Source organism: Tremella mesenterica (assembly GCF_000271645.1).
Source record: "Tremella mesenterica DSM 1558 unplaced genomic scaffold TREMEscaffold_5, whole genome shotgun sequence".
In the NCBI taxonomy this organism is placed as follows: Eukaryota; Fungi; Basidiomycota; class Tremellomycetes; order Tremellales; family Tremellaceae; genus Tremella; species Tremella mesenterica.
This window is the reverse complement of record NW_006711229.1, coordinates 645,108-663,669: the sequence shown is the minus strand read 5'-3', so window position 1 is coordinate 663,669 and position 18,562 is coordinate 645,108. Positions and strand designations below refer to the sequence as shown.

The 18,562-nt window shown below is 46.4% G+C and overlaps 5 protein-coding genes across 5 annotated transcripts; 3 read left to right on the top strand and 2 right to left on the bottom strand.

Annotated features, from left to right (window-relative positions):
- Nucleotides 1-27: 27 nt before the first annotated feature.
- Nucleotides 28-1,244, top strand: TREMEDRAFT_39015 (uncharacterized protein; the record flags this gene model as incomplete). The annotated part of the gene is made up of 3 exons (XM_007004430.1): nucleotides 28-326; nucleotides 447-815; nucleotides 973-1,244. 3 exons carry the CDS (start codon nucleotides 31-33, stop codon nucleotides 1,052-1,054), a joined length of 747 nt encoding a protein of 248 aa, XP_007004492.1. The 3' UTR covers nucleotides 1,055-1,244.
- Nucleotides 1,245-2,209: 965 nt separating this feature from the next.
- TREMEDRAFT_62277 (uncharacterized protein) lies at nucleotides 2,210-3,591 on the top strand (the record flags this gene model as incomplete). Its single annotated transcript, XM_007004589.1, has 2 exons — nucleotides 2,210-2,442; nucleotides 2,688-3,591. 2 exons carry the CDS (start codon nucleotides 2,210-2,212, stop codon nucleotides 3,589-3,591), a joined length of 1,137 nt encoding a protein of 378 aa, XP_007004651.1.
- A 581-nt stretch (nucleotides 3,592-4,172) lies between these two features.
- TREMEDRAFT_73844 (uncharacterized protein) lies at nucleotides 4,173-6,258 on the bottom strand (the record flags this gene model as incomplete). The annotated part of the gene is made up of 4 exons (XM_007004763.1): nucleotides 6,076-6,258; nucleotides 5,978-6,030; nucleotides 4,774-5,844; nucleotides 4,173-4,706 (listed from the first exon to the last, which is right to left on the bottom strand). The coding sequence occupies exons 1-4, from the start codon at nucleotides 6,230-6,232 to the stop codon at nucleotides 4,173-4,175; spliced, it is 1,815 nt and encodes a 604-aa protein (XP_007004825.1). The 5' UTR covers nucleotides 6,233-6,258.
- Nucleotides 6,259-6,479: 221 nt separating this feature from the next.
- Nucleotides 6,480-9,465, top strand: TREMEDRAFT_73843 (uncharacterized protein; the record flags this gene model as incomplete). Its single annotated transcript, XM_007004762.1, has 9 exons — nucleotides 6,480-7,217; nucleotides 7,262-7,367; nucleotides 7,410-7,498; nucleotides 7,544-7,597; nucleotides 7,641-7,875; nucleotides 7,920-8,063; nucleotides 8,103-8,200; nucleotides 8,246-9,282; nucleotides 9,312-9,465. The coding sequence occupies exons 1-9, from the start codon at nucleotides 6,651-6,653 to the stop codon at nucleotides 9,463-9,465; spliced, it is 2,484 nt and encodes an 827-aa protein (XP_007004824.1). The 5' UTR covers nucleotides 6,480-6,650.
- Nucleotides 9,466-14,515: 5,050 nt separating this feature from the next.
- Nucleotides 14,516-16,759, bottom strand: TREMEDRAFT_56909 (uncharacterized protein). Its single transcript, XM_007004488.1, has 6 exons — nucleotides 16,606-16,759; nucleotides 16,454-16,534; nucleotides 16,327-16,401; nucleotides 15,792-16,272; nucleotides 15,444-15,748; nucleotides 14,516-15,396 (listed from the first exon to the last, which is right to left on the bottom strand). Coding segments are annotated over exons 1-6 (1,704 nt in total). The 5' UTR covers nucleotides 16,607-16,759; the 3' UTR covers nucleotides 14,516-14,635.
- Between the last annotated feature and the right edge of the window lie 1,803 nt (nucleotides 16,760-18,562).

The window sequence follows — 18,562 nt, the reverse complement described above, 5'->3', positions numbered from 1 at the left end:
GGGGAGCCGGACTTGACGGTGCCTGTAGAGATGTTAGCAAGGAACAAAGCTACTGTCAAGGAGGTGATCCGTGCGGTCTTTGTTCAACATGTCTTACAGACCTTACTTGGTTTAGTATGGTTGGAAGATGAAGCGACGGTGTTGAAGAGAGAGTTTTATAGAGATCATCTAGGTGATATGACGGGATTGGCACCGAAAGTCGCGACATCTGTTTTGGTGTTATTGGGGAAAAGAACGGGAGGGAAAATATTGGAGGATCATGGAGAAGCTTTGGTTAGATGGGTGTATTGGTGGGGTATACCATCCGCTCAGATCTTCTTGGGATTGTGAGTCTCCTGTTGCTTTCGTTTGTCACATCCCCTCCCCCATGCAATACGTCTTTATCCAAGACCCCCCTCCATCATCTTCGGGAAGCCTTGTATTTCATAACGTGTTCTGACTTTCAGCGTCGTCATCGACACCTATCAATACTTCATGCACCGACTCTTCCACACTTATCACTTTCTCTACCGACATATTCACTCAGTCCATCATCGTCTTTACTGCCCTTACGCCTTCGGTGCGCTGTACAACCATCCCCTCGAAGGAGTTCTCTTCGACACGCTCTCAGCGGCTATCGCTCATTCCCTCCTCGGCCTGTCTGCGAGACAAGACATCTTGCTGTTCACTTTCAGCACGCTGAAGACTGTCGACGATCATAGCGGTTACAGATTGTGGTGGGATCCGTTGCAAATGATCTTTGCCAACAATGCCGATTACCATGATATTCATCATCAGGGATATGGCATCAAGTCAAATTACAGTCAGCCCTTCTTGTGAGTTTTCATTTAACCCTCTAAGTGGATCCCTCTGCCATCGTCCCTTCATTTCTCAGCAAGATGGGAAGCTTGACTTCTTCTGGACCGCTAGCGAGCAAAGGTGTATTCACGTTCTCCGTCTGTTGTCATAGCCATGCATGACGCTGACGTGTAGCATTCACTTCGATGTGCTTCTCGGTACACGAATGACGCGCGAAGACGCAGACCGCAAGGCTCGACCCAAGAAGATCGAATAATGTGTACTTTTAACCATACCTTTCGTTCTGTACTACACTACTATCACTCTCCCTTGTGACCTTCCGTCATCCGTTTATATCTTTGTTTGTCTAGATTGGGGCTTCCATTCGTTATTGCGCTGGATTAATGCGGTGATTTACCTGTAATAACTCATGTCATTGCCCCGGTGGTGCTTTCCTTTCATGTGTCAATCTTTCTAGCCCCTTTGATCCACCATAATCACTTTGACTCTCATTTACTGATAGGAAAATGATAGCTGATCACCCTCACGTAGCTTATCTATCACTCACTAATCAGTCAAATCAACCCTCCCTTCATCCCTCCCAGCAATGACGATCTTTCCTTCTCAACCTTCCCCCCACCCATCCTTTGTCCACGACCTACGCCGTCATGACAAAGCTCCAAAAACGCCATATTTACCAAACAAACTTCCTTTCCCAATGTCCTTCTTTGTCCTTTTCAAGTCTCACTTTCCACTGCCTTTCTTACCCTTTGTCTCCCTTATACAGCACAAAACGTCACTGTGTCCTCTCCTCCGCCGGGGGTGGGGAGTTGGGAGAAGCAAGTGAAAGGGAAGATGGTCATGAATGGGTAAATTGTCAAAGGTTGTTTGACAACAAGAGGACGCTCCTTGCAACTTGTGAGACGAAATGGTGAAGAGAGAAGAAGGGGGAGAAGTGATGCTTTGTTTGTCTTCTCCGCATTTTGCATAGTTCTTTACAACCACGTCAGAGGGAACTCTTCCCCGTTCAGTCTTTTCAACTCGTCACTTTTCTCCCCGTAGCCTTCGTTCTTTCTCGTACGAAACCCAGCGCTTATTCGTTACTCCCAACGTTCAATACTTGGTATCTTTCAGCGACGAATTCGTATTCCAGAAGGTGAGTTCTCTTCTTCCCCTACCTCAAAACTTGTATTCCTACTCGTTTGACACCCTCAAGCGACCTTCTCTCACACTTCCGCCATCCTCGGTGCGGTGTTCTCGCCGGAGAACATTGCACAGGAATTGGAATGTGGGACAACCTACACAGCAAGAAGACTTCGCTGAGTAGAACAGACGTTTGCCACCCACAGACTTTGAATCTATCATAGACTGTCTTAACTTCAACTCGCCAACGTATACTGCTTTAGCATAGCACAGTCAAGGACTCGACAACATGTCACCAGATAAATCACTTTCAAACATATTTGACCCACTTTCTTCCCCTCCACCTCTACCAGCATCACCCGCACCAGCCTATACGGCATTGCCATATCGTGACACTGCATTTCATGTAGCTCCTCTTCTCAACAACAAGTTGGGTGAAGTAGAGCTGGAGACTTGTGATGGGAAGAGGTTTTTGGTACATAAGAAAGTGCTTGAGAGTGAGACTGTCTTTTTCCATATTTAGTGAGTGTGGGATCTCTTTGAAACTACATCCACTTCATCTCCCTGTTTTACATGAAACTTTCACCTGCCCCTGATCTGGTCCGGTCTACCCACGCTGACATACGTTCACCCCAATCACATTCCATCAATAATACGATTACAGGGTTCTTGTACATATTAGAAGCCCCTCTCCTCCCACCTGCACATTAGGCAGAGATGCGGAAGATTGACATGTCTGGACCTTTTAGACACACGCTAATAGCTAGCTACGGTTTCGTCCCTCTTTGGCGTGTACAATCTCAACCTCATAATCTTGAACCCTATCATGTTTCTCAAACCACCGTTACAGCTCCTCCACCAGCTATCACTTCCTCCCCATTAAACCTATTATGTTTACCTAAAATCCTTTCTAATCTTCGTCATTCCCCTCCTCCTCCTCCTAATCGTTCTGAAAGTCCTCCTCCAGCATTCTCTGACCTCCCTCTTCCCCCTCCTCCTCCTCTCCCACCTAAAGACGTGAATGCACCAACACCAACTACTTCCCCATACACTTGGGTAGTCCCCGAAACAGCTTCAGTCTTAGAAGCTTTCCTTTCCCTCATTTATCCAACGGGAACATTCGCACCTAATCAATTATCTTCTTTAGATCTAACAAGTAAAGTCGTACGTGCCGCCATGGGATATCAATCTTCTAAAGCACTTTCTTCTTCTCGTGATAAATTAGGAGAATTCATACAAAATTCTCCTGTTGAAGTATACGCTTTAGCATGTTTTTTCAAATTTACAGATTTAGCAAAATTATCTTCAACAACAGCTATGATTGTTCAACCTAATGAATGGACACAAGAATCTAGAGCTTTAATGGGAAGGTTAGGTGCAGAGAAATTGTTAAATTTAAGAGAAGAAAGATTGAATGGATTGAAAAGGATTTTAGAAAGACAAGTTGAAAAAGATGAACATTCTGATACTTGTGTTAGAAGAGGAATGATGGAACATTTATGGCAAAAACATAGAGAAAACGTTAAAGAAGGTTTAAAGGTCGAAAGTGAATTGTTGGAATTATTGACGGTTGATTTAAGAGGTGGTCATTGTGGTGATTGTTTAGTAAGTTTGGGTGAAACTATTAGGAAATGTTTATTGGACGCCAATTCTTTACCTAAGACTATTTGAATGGTTTTTTCCGTTTGGCCTGGTTTGTAAACGAAATGAGACGAAATGAAGACGTGAATATACAAGACGTTTAAATTCGAAATATAACCAACAAGACGTTTAAGATTGATAAAGATAAAATCCAATCAGTCAATCAGTCAATCAACCACTAGATCATCTGCTTTATGATGATTCTCACCAATGGAGTAAACGATAATTACCAAACAGTCTTATCAAGTATATCAAACAATACACGATACTATCCAAACACCCTCCTTCACTGTCATTACGACGATTTTTAACCCCCTCCCCCTCGTCCCTTCGCATCCTTCGCACCCTTCGTTCAATCAAGATATCCAATTGTAGTTTCCACAATGACGGTTTGTAGCTTTTTCACGAATGCACTTGTTTATGTTATTTTCCCATTTTCCATCTCCCAGTTTGTCTCTTTGTCTCTTTCTCAACTCAATAATATTTCATATGTGGGTCTACGAGTAATCTAATCAAATCGTACACTAATACGTCAAAGATTCTATATAAATGTATTTGCATTGATGTATATCATGTCATCGTACAGAATACACAAGTATACTCGTATAAAATCATCCTTGACCTGATGAAATTGATGTATTCCCTCTTCCCATATCCATCGTCGTCGTCGTTCCCTCTGCAAGTCTGACGGAACGTCTAACATCCGGACTAAGACTTCTCTCTTTCAATTTCCCAGAATTTGAATACAAAGATTGTCTCTCTGTCCCCGAATATGTAAAAACCTGTTTATCCTTGCCAGTAGATAAAAGAGGTTGTCTTTCCGTCCCCGCAGACACAACACTTGATCTTTCCAAAGGTCCAGGTCCAGGTCCATCTTCCAAATATCTCAACTTTCTCCTCATCTTACTTCTTTTTCCTGTAGTTGAGACGGGTCGAGAAGATCCATATAAGACCGCTTGACACATGATGGTCAAGTCAAACATTAATGTCCCACCTGATCCTAATAGATAAGGCAAAGCTTCGAGTAGATATGAAGATGATGATGAGAGAGGGTTTAAGAGGATCGATAATACGTATGTTGTGTTACCTAAGAATGCGAAGAGGAAGAGTAAGATTGATAAACCTTCTATAGATTTTCGTGTGAACTGAATATCAGCATATTGTCATTTGCAAAATTGAGATTTCAAGTTGTGATATAGAGTCGAAACTCACATTCATCCATATTTGAGGTAAACGAGAAGCTAGATATAAGGTAGTACATGTCCAAGCTGATATCCTCCCAATGACACGTTCGGTTGAAGGCGGTACGTCTGTATTTGGTTGAGGTTGTATAACCGTGTCGTCGGGTATCAACTTCGTTTCGGTGTCAAAGGGTTGTGATTGAGGAACATTCGTGTCGTCAGAAAGTATAGACGTTTCGGTATTGTGTAAAGGTAACCGTGGATTGGCAAATTTGGAATATCTGATTGAAGGAATGTTCACTGTCGATTTCAATTGTTGTCGATGTGAGAGTACCACACCTGAATAAGAAGAAGAAAGTGGATTCGTAGAAAATTTACTCCATCCTAAAATCAATCCAAAACTCATAAAAGCAATTCCAGCAGCTCTTTTACCTTTTCCTCTACTACTTTGTCCCCTTACCAAACTTAAACTTCTACTAGCACTTCTTCTCCTCATTTGAACACCTTGACCACCTTCATTAGGTAAACCATCAATACCCTCGATCTCTTCAGGTGGAGGAGTAGGAACTTCAACTCTATCTCTTCTTAACGTTCTCCCTCTATTATCTAACAAAGCACTAGTGGATAAAGACATTATTCTTCTATCCCCACTAGCGGAAGTACTTGTACTTTGAGCAGACATTTCAGAATAAAAACTTTCCATCATTCTATCTCCATGACCATGACGAGAATGACTTCTTCTAGCTTCTGCTCTTTCTGCAACTCGTGCTACATCTAAAGCGGCTTCGTATATCGCTTGATAAGAATCGGTCATGGTAGTCGAAGTCGTTATCTCGGGTCCGAATGAGCCGGAGATGTACGACTGATGTGAACGTAATGGTCTTGGTCGCTTACGGTTAGGTGAATGAGTAATGGCGGCGTTGGATGTTGATCTATGTCTAGAGGAAGGAGGTATGGAAGGAGGAAGAATGAGGGATTGCCTAGGAGAGTATGTTATTGGGGTTTCATGTGAAGGAAGAGAGGGTCGAAGGATATGTTGATAATAATAGAATTGACCGAGAAGGGTAAAGTCGACGATGCAGAAATAAGTAGCGAGATATGTCTGGATATGAGTCATATATCTTATAGATTCCATATATCTTACTAGAACCCATACATGTTAACGAATGAGTTGAACGCTTGGGATGAAGGGTAAAGGAGGAGGTGATTGAGAAGTATACAATATAGATACTTACTTGGAATGGTAATTGATCAGTCAAGATACAACCTATGAGATTGGTCATGTCCCCTGATAGTGAGTATATGTCCAAGGAGCAAGGTACGAAGGACATACCGAATAACCAGCTACAGAGGAAAGGTAGAGATAAACCGTCAGAAGACTTTAGACGAGCGTTCTTTATCACCTGAGGGAGTTGGGCGCATAACCAACAAGAAATGCTGGCGTACCCGAGCAAGTCGGCCGTGGCCACTCGGGAGGTATATTGGCCCATATCTCTTGTTGACACGCTGGAGAAATGAGTGTTGAAAATGAAAGTAGAGACATGTAGGTGCAGACGAAGAGAAGAGAAGAGATGTTGGTGTTAATGTGGAAACATAGATACTATCGAGATACATACATAGCCCCTAGTAGTAGCAGTAGTGGGTGAATGGACGGAAGCAAATTGGGCTCCTCTCACCCATCGAGGCTACAACCACAACTCTATCCACAATACAACTTGTATCTCAACACCCCTTGCCGACACATCATATACAGCACTCGGTCAACACTGGCATTCATCAAGTACCGGGTAGAAACAGGAGTATCTGTCATACCGACAACCACGATAAGTGAACCTGTACGACCTTCAGAGGGCTGGCTATATCACAGAGGTCACGCTCGGATCACCCTCCTCAACCCCCAATCTCAACATGTATCAATCTCAATATCCACCTTCTTCTTCCTCTTCCACTTTCCCTCCTCCCACGGGATCCTCTTCTGGTCCTTACCGTACTCATATGATACCTGTACAGGTCAAACAACCATACACAACTGCCTCTTTTCCTCCACCACCCGTACCCCCTCAGACGGCCTTCTCACCCATGCCCTCTGGTGCTTCCGCCCATTCTAGCAGACATCATGCACCTCAACAACCTCACCCTCCTACCCAATACCAGCATTACTCTCGAACAGCTAATGCGAGATACAATGTCCCACCTACTTCTGCCGGCGTTCAACCGCAAAGACACAAAGGTACGTTGGCACCAGGCCAAATGGTACAAATAGGCGACTACCAAGTTCGCGTGGAGAGGTATCTCTCTGAAGGTGGTTATGCTCATGTTTATTTGACAACATCGGAAAAACCTATCTATCCTCCGACTCAGATTGAGAAAAGGGGTAGATGGGGCGAGAAAGGATACACTCAACATTGTTTGAAGAGAATCGCTTTTGAGGACGAAGCAGTGTGGTTGGATGTGAAAAAGGAAATTCAGGTCATGGTGGGTTCAAAAATATCAAGCAAGAGATTGTGACTAAATGTCAGAAATATTTACCGCCAAACCCACACCTGACTCAATATCTCGCATCAGCTCATAATCGTTTGTCCAACGGCACCCACGAGGTTTTCATCTTGATGGAATACTGTTCCGGTCAGTAGCTACAAATGCGTCTCAAAATCAACTAAGTTACAGGTGGTGGAATCATAGATCTTCTGAACAAACGTTTGCGAGATCGACTGAAAGAAGTCGAAATTCTCAACATCTTCACCGATGTTTGTGAAGTGAGTGTCTCGTCTTTCCGCAGTCAAATCCAGCTGATATAACAGGCTGTCGCCGCTATGCATTCACTTCCTCAACCACTCCTTCATAGGGATCTCAAAGTACGTCATCGTATACTAGACAGTAGACCGACTGACTCGACAGATTGAAAATGTTCTCTCTGTCAACTCTTCCTCTGGTCCAAGTCCTCAACGCCCCATGGGACTCATGTTTAAACTGTGTGATTTCGGCTCAACCACCTTTCCTGCCAATCAACCTCCAACGAACAAAACCCAGGCAGATGCTCTGGTTTTGGATCTCAATAAGCATACGACACTGCAATATCGCAGTCCTGAAATGGTGGAGCCTCTCCTAGGTCTTCCAGTTGGATTACCAAGTGGTGAGCATGAAGTCTTGCTGTAGCGACTCAAAGCTGATTGCTAGATGTGTGGGCCCTCGGCGTGCTTCTGTACAAGTTGTGTTATTACACCACCCCTTTTGAAGAACACGGTACTTTGGCCATTGTCAATGCCAGATATACGTTCCCACAATACCCTGTATACTCGCCTCGACTTCAACATCTGATAGGTGAGCTGGCTCCCCTATGGTGACGGAGCTGATGTTGAGCTTCAATGCTCGTGGAACAGCCGAGCAGACGTCCGACTGTGTTTGAGATATTGAAAACTGCACACGAAATGATTGGTTCAAAGCCCGAGATTGACTACGTCAGTGATTTTTCGACGATGATTCATTTGAGCTCACATCCCCAGCCCACTCCATCTCGTTCACTATCCTCGTCTCAACCGAGACCTGCGCCGAGCCAACGACATCAATCCAATCCTAATCTCCTCGACTTCACGTCCCCGGCTTCTTCCATCGATCGCACACCCGTCATGCAACCTTCACTAGCATCTTCCGTCCAGCCACAACGTCGTGGTAGACCGACTCGAGAATCCGCTCCCACTTTTTCAATCTCGGCTTCTCAATCGCAACCCAACACTCTGCTCAAGTCGCTGCCATCACGTCCAATGGCACCCCCGAGACCGCAGGTCACAGGCGAGCGCCCAGGGGCTATGAACCCACCGTCACCAGTGGACGCTTTTGGCATGCCCTCTCTGGCAAATGTGGGGAGAAGTAATTCTTCCGGACAGTCAGGATTTGGAGACTCGTTCAGCGCTCCGCAACCCCGGCCAGGCGTCGCGTCACGTCAACCATCAAACACGCATCTTCGACGATCGTCCTCGACTTTTGGGGATACTTTCTCCGGTGTGAAGGGACAGACTCAAGGCAACGAAGTAAGGAAGGTATCTCAGCCTACATCGATGCCTGGTCTTAGCAGGTCCAACACCACTTTGTCACGTATCGAACCAAAGACGTCTCCGGCACGCAAACCCGACGGTGACTCAAGCTTCGAATCGCGTTTCCCTTCAATTGAAGTTTTGGCTCTTGCAGGTGAACCTTCCCGCCCGCCCGTGTCTCGACCATCCTCGACAAGTACGAACCTTCTCACTCCAGCAATGTCATCTCTACCTAAACCTCCCTTGATATCCAAACCTTCGCTCATGGGCAATCTCACAGGTGGGGATCTTAAGTCCTCTCAGGCCCCAGGGACCGTCCAGCATGCCGCATTACCTCGATCGACCAACGTCACAGGTACAATGTTTAAGAATACGCTTGCAAGGCCCCTCAGGTCCTCGTCACCCGTCCGAGATCAAGCAGAGTCTACTGAGCAAAGAAAGGCAGTCTACGACAAGTCGCCCTCGCTTAAAGCCGAAGTCTCACCTCGACTATCAACGCCAGATTTCATGTGTGACCAAGATTCGAATGAACTTCAAGTACCTCCCATGAAACCCACTCTGTCGTCCTCTCCATCCACCAGTATCAACTTTCCTCCTTCTCCAGCCGCCGCAAAGTCGCCTCCTCTCACAGGACACTCTCGACCCCTCTTGCCAAATATGGATTCTGGCAAACCCAGCTCGAATTTCAATGATGAGCAGTGGTCTCCTTTGGAAGATATGCGTCGGAGTCATTCTCTTTCTCACCGCCAAAACCAACGTCAACCCTCGAAACCATCGAGGGTACCCACGCCTGTCGATTCAAGTGACGATGAACAAGGTCCGGAAGAAGCTTCACGAAACCATAAAAATCAAACAAAGCAACAATCTTTATCCGCATCACCTAGTATACAAGAACGAATGGCGAATCTTCAGACAATATCAACACAGACAACGCAACAACCTCCCCTATCTGCGAATACAAATTTGACCTCTTTGCCACCTAATCCTGGTAATGCTCCCTTTGCTCGTGACAGGGCGGCAATAGGAAGAGCAGTTTCTGGAGAAAGAAATCGCCCACAATCCATGTTCCTACCTTCGGGCGTAATCAGCTTGGATTCACCCAACCTAGCCCTACCATCGCCAATTCTCGTCCCCAACCCTGAGACCGCTAGCAGTTCCGGAACGGGTCGACCTTCACATATCCGTAAAGGCTCGATTACGGATATAGTCTCACGATACGAATCCCTCGTTCCTAAATCTTCGAACGGTGTGACTAGAAAACCTAGTTTGGCCTCCAAACCTCCATCTTTGCGGAATGGTAGTGGTAACGAACACTCCCTTTCCAAGCCTCTCTCCCCCACCGCATTAACCCCATCATCACCTCCTAATCCCGCACCGAAACCTATGTTAGTCCCGAGCCAAGTCAAGAAATACGGTCCAGGTCCCACTGCCGATGCTTTCTCACGATCAAGTTCTGGTCGAGCCTTCCCAGTGACCAAACCCAAACCCGCGACTTTGGACCTACACCTCAAATCTGATATGGGACAGGAGAACAAGGGTGTCAAGGTCGAGATTGAAATGAGAAAAACACCTTCCCCTCTTTCGGCGACAAAGGCGGATGAGGGGAATAGTTCTCCGGAGAAACAACAGACTGTCAACTCGTTGATCGCCAGGTGGAACCAGGGAAATCTCAAAAATCGGTAACTCACCTACTACTCTTGAAACTGCAGGACACTTCGTGCTACGTAACGTTCTTGAGGCTCAGCCTAGAAGGTGGTAAGTCTGAGACTTTGCCGGTTGTGCAAAAGGGCAAGTTCAGTCCAAGTAGGGGTTCGTCTCCCAGAATATCTGCAAGAGCTACACAGGTGCATGAGTTGGGACATGGGTTGTGCAATGCTAAATGCTATTTACAGGGTACTGATAGTCCTCTCTCCACTCTTCCTCACACCCAACCAATAATTTTGAACATCATCCACCACAAAACGTCTCTCAACTCGAAGGCAACGAGCGACGAGCGGAATGACGTCCCTCACAAAACTAACAAGACCAATCATGTATGTCCACCTCAAAGACCTCACACGCTTCCTCTTCCTCATCATACTGTTCACAACCTCTATCATCAGCGAAAACCCTCCAATCCCTCTCCTCCCATCCTCCCGGTGCGACATCGTGTACGCCGGCAACATAATTACCCCACCTCCACTTCTCGCATCGTTCCTTCCAAGTCCAGATCAACGGGGTGAGATTACCACTCGCATCTTTCTTATCTCCAAACGGGACAGACATCCCTGGCATGGGTGGGAGATGAGGTACGATACCCGCGTCTGCGGCCATTTCAAGAGCTTTGAAAGCGGCTTTAAGTTCACTCATACCCATACCTGCTGCAGCTGGATCAGCGAGCATTTTGGCGAGTAAGGCGGCATCACGTTCCGGGTCGAAGTTTCCCAAACCGGGTAAGTTGGGAAGACCATGACCATGACCTCCATGTTTCTTATCATCTTTTTTGACCGCCTTTTTGTCGTCCTTGTCTTTTGGGTCTTTGTCTTTCCCATCTTTGTCTTTGACGTCTTTGTCTTTCGCATCTTTGTCTTTCGCATCTTTGTCCTTGGCGTTTTCATCTTTGGCATCTTTGTCTTCGGCTTCCTTCTTGTCAGGTTCAGCTTCCGCTTCTTTGACTTTGTGGGGTACGGCTCTGACATCTGCGTCGTGTTGCTCATCGAGATTCTTGGCTTTTTCATCTTTGACAGGCAAGGCGAGGATGGCGACATCGGGATCCAAGTCGGGTGCAGACTGACGTTCGATCGGCTCACCATCGAGAACTTTGACATTACTCAGAGGAGACATGGGTACGTCTTCTTCCTCTTTCTTGTCTTCTTTCTTATCTTTCTCCTTGGCATCTTTAGCATCCTTGTTGTCTTTTTCCTCTTTCTCCTTATCTTCCTTGTTGTCCTTGCCATCCTTGTTCTCTTTATCATCCTTTTCTTTACTATCTTTGTCCTCCTTCCCTTCCTTTGCCTCTTTAGCCTCTTTCTCCTTCTTCTCACGCTCTTTACGTTCCCGATACTCTTTCTCCTTCTTCTTCCTCTCCTCTGCTTGTTGAGCTTTGACCATATCACCAAACACACGATCATGAGCTGAAGTGACTAGCATTTCAAAGTTATTTGCCGTCGCTTCAGCCTTCCACTGAAGTTGATTCTCCATTCTCAGGAGGAAATGACCATGAGCGAGGATCAGATAGCCTGCGTTAGGTTCATAAACGTCCCTGGGGAGGGGTTTCTGATAGTCAGCGTCGATCCTTTACCCTCTTGTCAAATCTTCAGTCATCCCCTCTTCTCTTCTTCAACTTTGTTCACCAAGTGCTCTCCGAACCCGCAGCTTCCCGCCCCCCAAGACACGATCTAGTGCTGTGTGAGGAAGAGACGACTTACCGGGGCGTTATATGAACATTGAATGCCGACGGTAGCAAGGACTTCTTCAAATCCTTCCCTGGTCCAGGAAGGAGCATCAGGATCTTCTTCTACTTTAGTCTCAACCACTTCGACTTCTTTCTTCGAGTCATCTTTGGCATCGGTGGGTTTCGGTTCTTCCGATTTGTTGACATCGCCATTTTCTTTGGATTTTGCCTCATCTTCCACCTTGTCTTTGTCCGCTTCCTGATCCTTGTTGTCTTCGTTCGACTTATCCTTCCCTTCTTTGTCAGAACCCTCCTTGTCCTTGTTTTCAGGTTCTGGGGGTGGTCTTTTGGGAGAAGGTCGAAGATGTTTCTGAGCTTCGGGGGAAGAGAAATCGTACTTTGCCCAGAATTCTTCGATAGGAATCTAACCGTCAGTATCGCATCTCCTTTTCTCCTCCCATCACCTGCATCCTCTATACTCTTCTATCTCGACGTGCGTGTTCGACGTATCTATCTCTACCCTCGCAAAAAGGAGATGGCGTTCCGCATTACAGAGCGTACAAAGGGTCATAATGCTTGAGTGAAACGCTCATGAAGATGGATTGACGCCTTATGGGAGGACAAATATAACAATGAAAGCGAGTATCCAGGTCGCAGAGCACGGTAGCTTGGAGATGGAGAAAGAAATCGAGAGATGGAAAACGCTAACTGAAGAAGGTAAGAACGATAAGAATCATCAACTCACCTCATAACTTCTCGCTTGAGCTAAATCATTCCACAACTCCCTCAAAATCCCCTCGGCCGTATCCGGTACTTTCCTCTCACCTTGCAATTTCTCTTCTTTCAACTTTTTCAACTCTCTCTGCCTTTGTTTTTCCGCTTCACCAGTCAACAAAGCCAAAGCTTCCCTTTCAGGTCTCTCTTTCCATTGCTCTGTCAACCAGCCGTCTTTGGTGACGTCGATATACATGACTTCAGCTTGTACACCTTTGGCGTATTTATGATAAGCACCACGAGGGTCTATAGGAATGGGAGGATAAGGACGGGAAGGGTCAAGATCCAATTTAGCACGAACTGGTTGTGGTGGAGCTGGACCTGCAAGTTTTAGAGGTGGTGGGATTTCTTCTGGTTCTTCTTCTTTGTCATCTGTTGGTTTTTCATCTTTATCATCTTTGTTATCTTTCACATCCTTGTCATCTTTCTTCTTCTCATCTTTGGCATCTTTGTCTTTGGCATCTTTGTCGTTGACTTCTTTCTTGTCTTTATCGTTATCTTTATCATCCTTCTTGTCTTTATCTTTATCATCCTTCTTGTCCTTGTCCACCACTGGTTTGGGCTTTGTAGGGGGTGCTGGATGAACGGCGGTGATCAAAGGTGGAGGAACGATGTAACGATGGTATGACATCTGACGATTAGTTTTGTTATCGATACTGTTTCACTATCAAGCCCAACAATCTACTTTATCATCTTTACCATCTACCAACCTCGTCATACCTTCTTCATCTCTCATCTTCGATTCGTCATAACCACCAACATCAACGTCTGGATGTCTTATTGCTACCCATGTATATCACTCTCCGTTTCAAACTACATACCCTCCCCATGTCATACCATACCCTACGGAGGGTTCGACCTCACTACGACTCAAACACCATACCACAATCGAAGAAAGAGAACCGACGAATAGGAAAGGTGACCAGATCTCTCAATAATACGGAAAAACTCACCTCGTACAATCACCAAGAAACAACTGAACAATGGGAATTAAATTCTATTTGTGAAGATGAGAGGGAAATAAGAGAATTGAAGAGATAGATAGGTCGATTCGAGATGGTTTGAATGATGGAACGTACCAGAATCAAAAGTCAAGTACAAGAGAAGAGAAGTAGTAGATGAGAAAATCGCGACGTTTCGACTTCCGACCTATGGGGAAAGATGAAAGGTCTGTTGTTGGAGGTGGAGAAAGGAAAGAGGATTGTTGAGTTTTTGAAGGAGGTATCAAAGGGAAGTATTATTTCCTTTGATAAGCTTGGACGTTTTGGGATGAAGGAAAGGGCGTCTCGTCAGTGCCGTTTTGGTTTGATTTTTTCTTGAATGGTTAGTTGGAAGATATGAGGACATGAAGGGGGTTCATGGGATGTTTGAGATGGATTAGAATGGGAATCTGTGGGATAAATCTTCGATTGTCATGAGTCTTATGAATAGAATTCATCATGAAAGCCATCATCAAACAACTTCCTTCCTTTCCTTCTTCGTCTTTGGGTACCTTTCGATATGTAGTCAGAGATGAGTTCAGTGACCCGTCAGTATGGCATGGGATAGTAAGACTGGCGAGGCGGATATATCAGACGTCAGTATGATTAGTCATTCCACTGCAAAGCACTTATAACATTACTTCTTTCCGATGCTACACATCTCGCATTAAAACGCCCTTCTCATGGCGGTTCCAAGAAGAAAAAAGCACACAAATCCCTATTCCCTCTTCCCGCTCAAACAGGGGATCCACCACCGTGATTCGGTACAGTTTCGTCCTGATGCAAAGCGTGGGTACCCGCCAAATGCGCCTTCTCACCCCCTGCCGTTTTCTCATGTTGCTCAAGCGCCAATTTCCCATCCTTCGCCAGTCCCGAGTTGGCAGCAAACGTCGAATGAGGTTTCCAGGACGCTGATTGACGAGGACTGGCTTCTTCCATCATGAGGTCGATTTGCTCAAGCGTAAGACCCTTACATTCGTAGATGCAAAAGTATGCGAATAGAAGGCAGAGAACACATGTCGAACCCCAGACGAAGAACACGCGAGAGCCGAGGTTGGCTTCGTCGGTACCAACCATGTAAGGGGTGATGACGGTAATGATACAGTTCCAGAGCCAGTTGGACGCGGTAGAAATGGCTACGCCACGAGATCGAATGGGGATAGGGAAGATCTCTCCGATGATGACCCAAGCCCCAGGTCCCCAGGTTGAAGCGAAGAAGAAGATGTAGATGCAGATCAAGGCGATTTGACCCTTCACAGCTTGTTGGTTGCCGCCGTCCGTAACTCCAACAATGGCGCAAATAAATTCGCAGATGAGCATACCGAGGGCGCCATAGATAAGAAGTGGTCGACGGCCAAATCGCTCGATGGTCCAGAAAGAGATGGGGGTCGAACAGACATTAACAAGAGTGGTGATAAGGGAAATAAGGAAGGGGTTGTGAATAGTTCCCAAGGACTTGAAGAAAGTTGTGCCGAAGTAGAAGATGAAATTGATACCTTACGTAATCAGCCAGAATTGATGTGACATATAAAGAGGAACATACCTGTCCACTGTTGGAACATCTGCAAGGAAGCACCGAGGATGGTACGACGAACATTGGAGCCAGGGTTCCGGAGACTACCACTGAAGCAGGCGGCCCAAGATGCGAAGTAACTGTGGGAAGGGATGAGCTCAGTTTCGTATTCGTGGTTGGCGATGATTTCTGCGAGCTCTTCTTGGATGTAGTTGGAGTCTTCGGGTTGACCTCGAATACGGGAGAGGGCGCGAGATGCATCGTCGACACGGCCACGTTTAACGTACCAACGGGGGGATTCGGGAAGGAGAAGGAGACCTCCACCAAGGATGAGACTGCTGTAAGCGAATACCGATGTCGAAGAAGAATGAAACTCACGCCCAGAGGAACTGAATGGCGATAGGGATACGGTAAGATCCTGTGTCGGTACGGTTCTGAGTGGCGTAACAGACGCAGGAAGCGAGGAGGAGACCGATGGTGATACAGAATTGGTATCCGGATACGATGGCACCTCTGACTTTACGAGGGGCGATCTCTGACATGTAAAGGATGATGATAGCCGAGATGAAACCGACGCCAAATCCGGAAACGAGACGACCGGCAATCAAGAGACCGAATCCATGAGATGCGGTTTGAAGGATACAACCGACGATGAAGATACCACAACCAATGACGACGGTGATCCTTCTTCCTAAGAAGTCTGCGCAGTCACCGGCAATGAGAGCGCCGAAGAATGTACCAGCGGAAAGTACGGAGGTGATGGCTGATTTTTTACTGGCGGGAAGGACGAAGGCGTCTAATTCTGCTTGAGATGCACCTGATGGGGGAATGGGGATCCCAGTGATGAGATTGATAAAGTCTAGGGCGTCAATTCTGCGTCTCAACGAAGAAAGAAAGGGTGGGAAAGACTCACAATTCATACCCAGGACACCATTCATATAACCGGAATCATAACCGAAGAAGATACCACCGAAAGAGGCGAAGACACCTAGAGAAGTTAGACGACGACAACGACGAAGGGTGGGAATGTGAAAACTAACATAAAAGGTATGCTTTGACGGTCACTGGCGCTTCAACCCTATCGGGGTTGGTCGTCGCCATTAAAACAGCTCCACCCGGCACTAACCCCCATCAGCCTTTGAAGATGATGATTAGACGCCACTGAGAGACGTCGTGGATGATGGAAACTCACTGTTGACTGGTTGTTGGTCGTTGAAAGATCAATAGGACTTGATAGATGAAGAGTTGAGGAATATATATATAAGAATGATAACTTATAAGCGAGAGGGGGGAGGTATTTCAACTATATAAGTTTGAAGACGGGCGTAAGAGGAATTGATTGTCAGTGGGGATGGATGTGTCAAGGGGGAGAAATATAACACATACATCTCGTCATTTTTTCCTCTCTCCAACCCAAATACAACCGGGGAGACCCGGACTGACTGTTGGCTGCAGGCGGACAAGCGGCAAGCGGACGGACGGGCGGACCATGCAAAAAAGTCACAAGAGACAAAAATGACATACGGTTATTACCCTTAGCCGGATTATACATCACATGGTTACGTACGAGTCCCTTTACAATCTTCCGTCCTTCCCCCTCCCCCGCTCCCCCACCTTGTTTTCTTTCCCGTTTAGTACTCCCGCATACCTTTCGACTCCACCTCTGTAATTACACCCTCAACCGTCCCAAAACTGTGAGAAAAAAGGGGTAATGGAGACCCACCCCAGTGTCCGTTCCGAGTTGCATGCCTCACTCACACTTTCTTTTCCCGCAATGAAACCCCTTGTTCCTGATGAAATCTCCTGAATTCCTGAATGCGGCTAGCGGCAGAACCGAACTTCGCGCACGACACGAAATCTCTTCACGCACGACAAAATCACGTGATAAAGCGTTAGGCATGCAGCACAGAGACGTTAGGCGCACGCAGGGACACCCTTCCGTCCTCCCCCCCTCCCCAATTGTCCTGTGGCCAGAGTTGCTAACCTACTCCATGATCTATGCATAGAAAGATCCTGGTTTTTACACGGACATGTAGAGATCGTCCCCCTCTATTGGTCAGTAAAAGTTTCAGGCTCAAAGGTCAAGAACTGACCGAGATAAACTGATCTCCCTTCCACCCCTTCTCCCCATGAATTTCCGGCCGCCTCAGAGCCTATACTGACTGGAAGGTATTCAATGGGGATTATCGAGGGTCCTGAGAACGATGGTCAGTGTCTCAATATCATAGCTTATCTCCTGTAAGTTGCAGAAAGTGATGAAGTTAATTGATATTACTTGAAAGTATGAGAAAAGTGGAAGGGCGATCTGTGCACAAGAAGCCACGTGGTTTGAGACGCCTAACTTGATTCTGCGGCATGCCTAACGGCTAGTCACGTGATTTTGTCGTGCGTGAAGAGATTTCGTGTCGTGCGCGAAGTTCGGTTCCTAGCGGCAACTGTATTTGGCAGAAAACGCGAAAAGATTTTGATGAGGCTGGAATTCCCCTGATCGTCGGATATCCGGACCGTCCCTTAGCGCAAAGTAACCCCGCTTTTAAACCCCCCAACGGTCATTCGGCCATGGTGGCATGGTGCATGGCCCCACGGGATCAAAGTTTTACATTCTTCTTCAAGCTTCAGAGGATCTAAGAGGGGAAGTTCCTTTAAGGATTCGCCTTCGATCGGAGGTGACGACGTCTCCTAGCTCTCTACCTTTGTGTCAGACGGTTTCGACCCGGTTGTTGTTACTTACCGAAGTAGTGCACATACAATGAAGGATGACAACCACTCACAACGCGCTAGAGTAATTGTTGATCGTCGCGTCCAAGCCTCACACTAACCACTCTTACTGCACTCCATGTAGTATAAAGTATGGTACGGTCCTTGATTACTTACATCACTTGTGTTGTCACTCATAATGTCTGTCATTTGTCCTCGGTCACCGTGCCAAATTGAATTTCAACGGATCATCGTCCCTGTCGGGTCAGAGGATCAGAGGGCGATCAGTCTTGCATCGCTACTCGGCAATGTCAACGGATCGGCAGTCAATGCTCATACTCGTAGGGGCGATGCCTCAACCATTTCCCAATCCCCATCATCAGCCATAGCGATAGACTTGCGGATTCACGGGTTGGGCCGAAGTGAATCATGTCCCTGTCTTGGAAGTACTA

What these genes read in the sequence shown, in the direction of transcription:
- TREMEDRAFT_56909 (XM_007004488.1), bottom strand. An exon ending in CGTCAAAGCATACCTTTTAT is followed by an intron (nt 16,402 to 16,453) that starts GTTAGTTTTCAC and finishes TAACTTCTCTAG; the next exon opens with GTGTCTTCGCCTCTTTCGGT. An exon ending in GATGTTCCAACAGTGGACAG is followed by an intron (nt 15,397 to 15,443) that starts GTATGTTCCTCT and finishes TGATTACGTAAG; the next exon opens with GTATCAATTTCATCTTCTAC.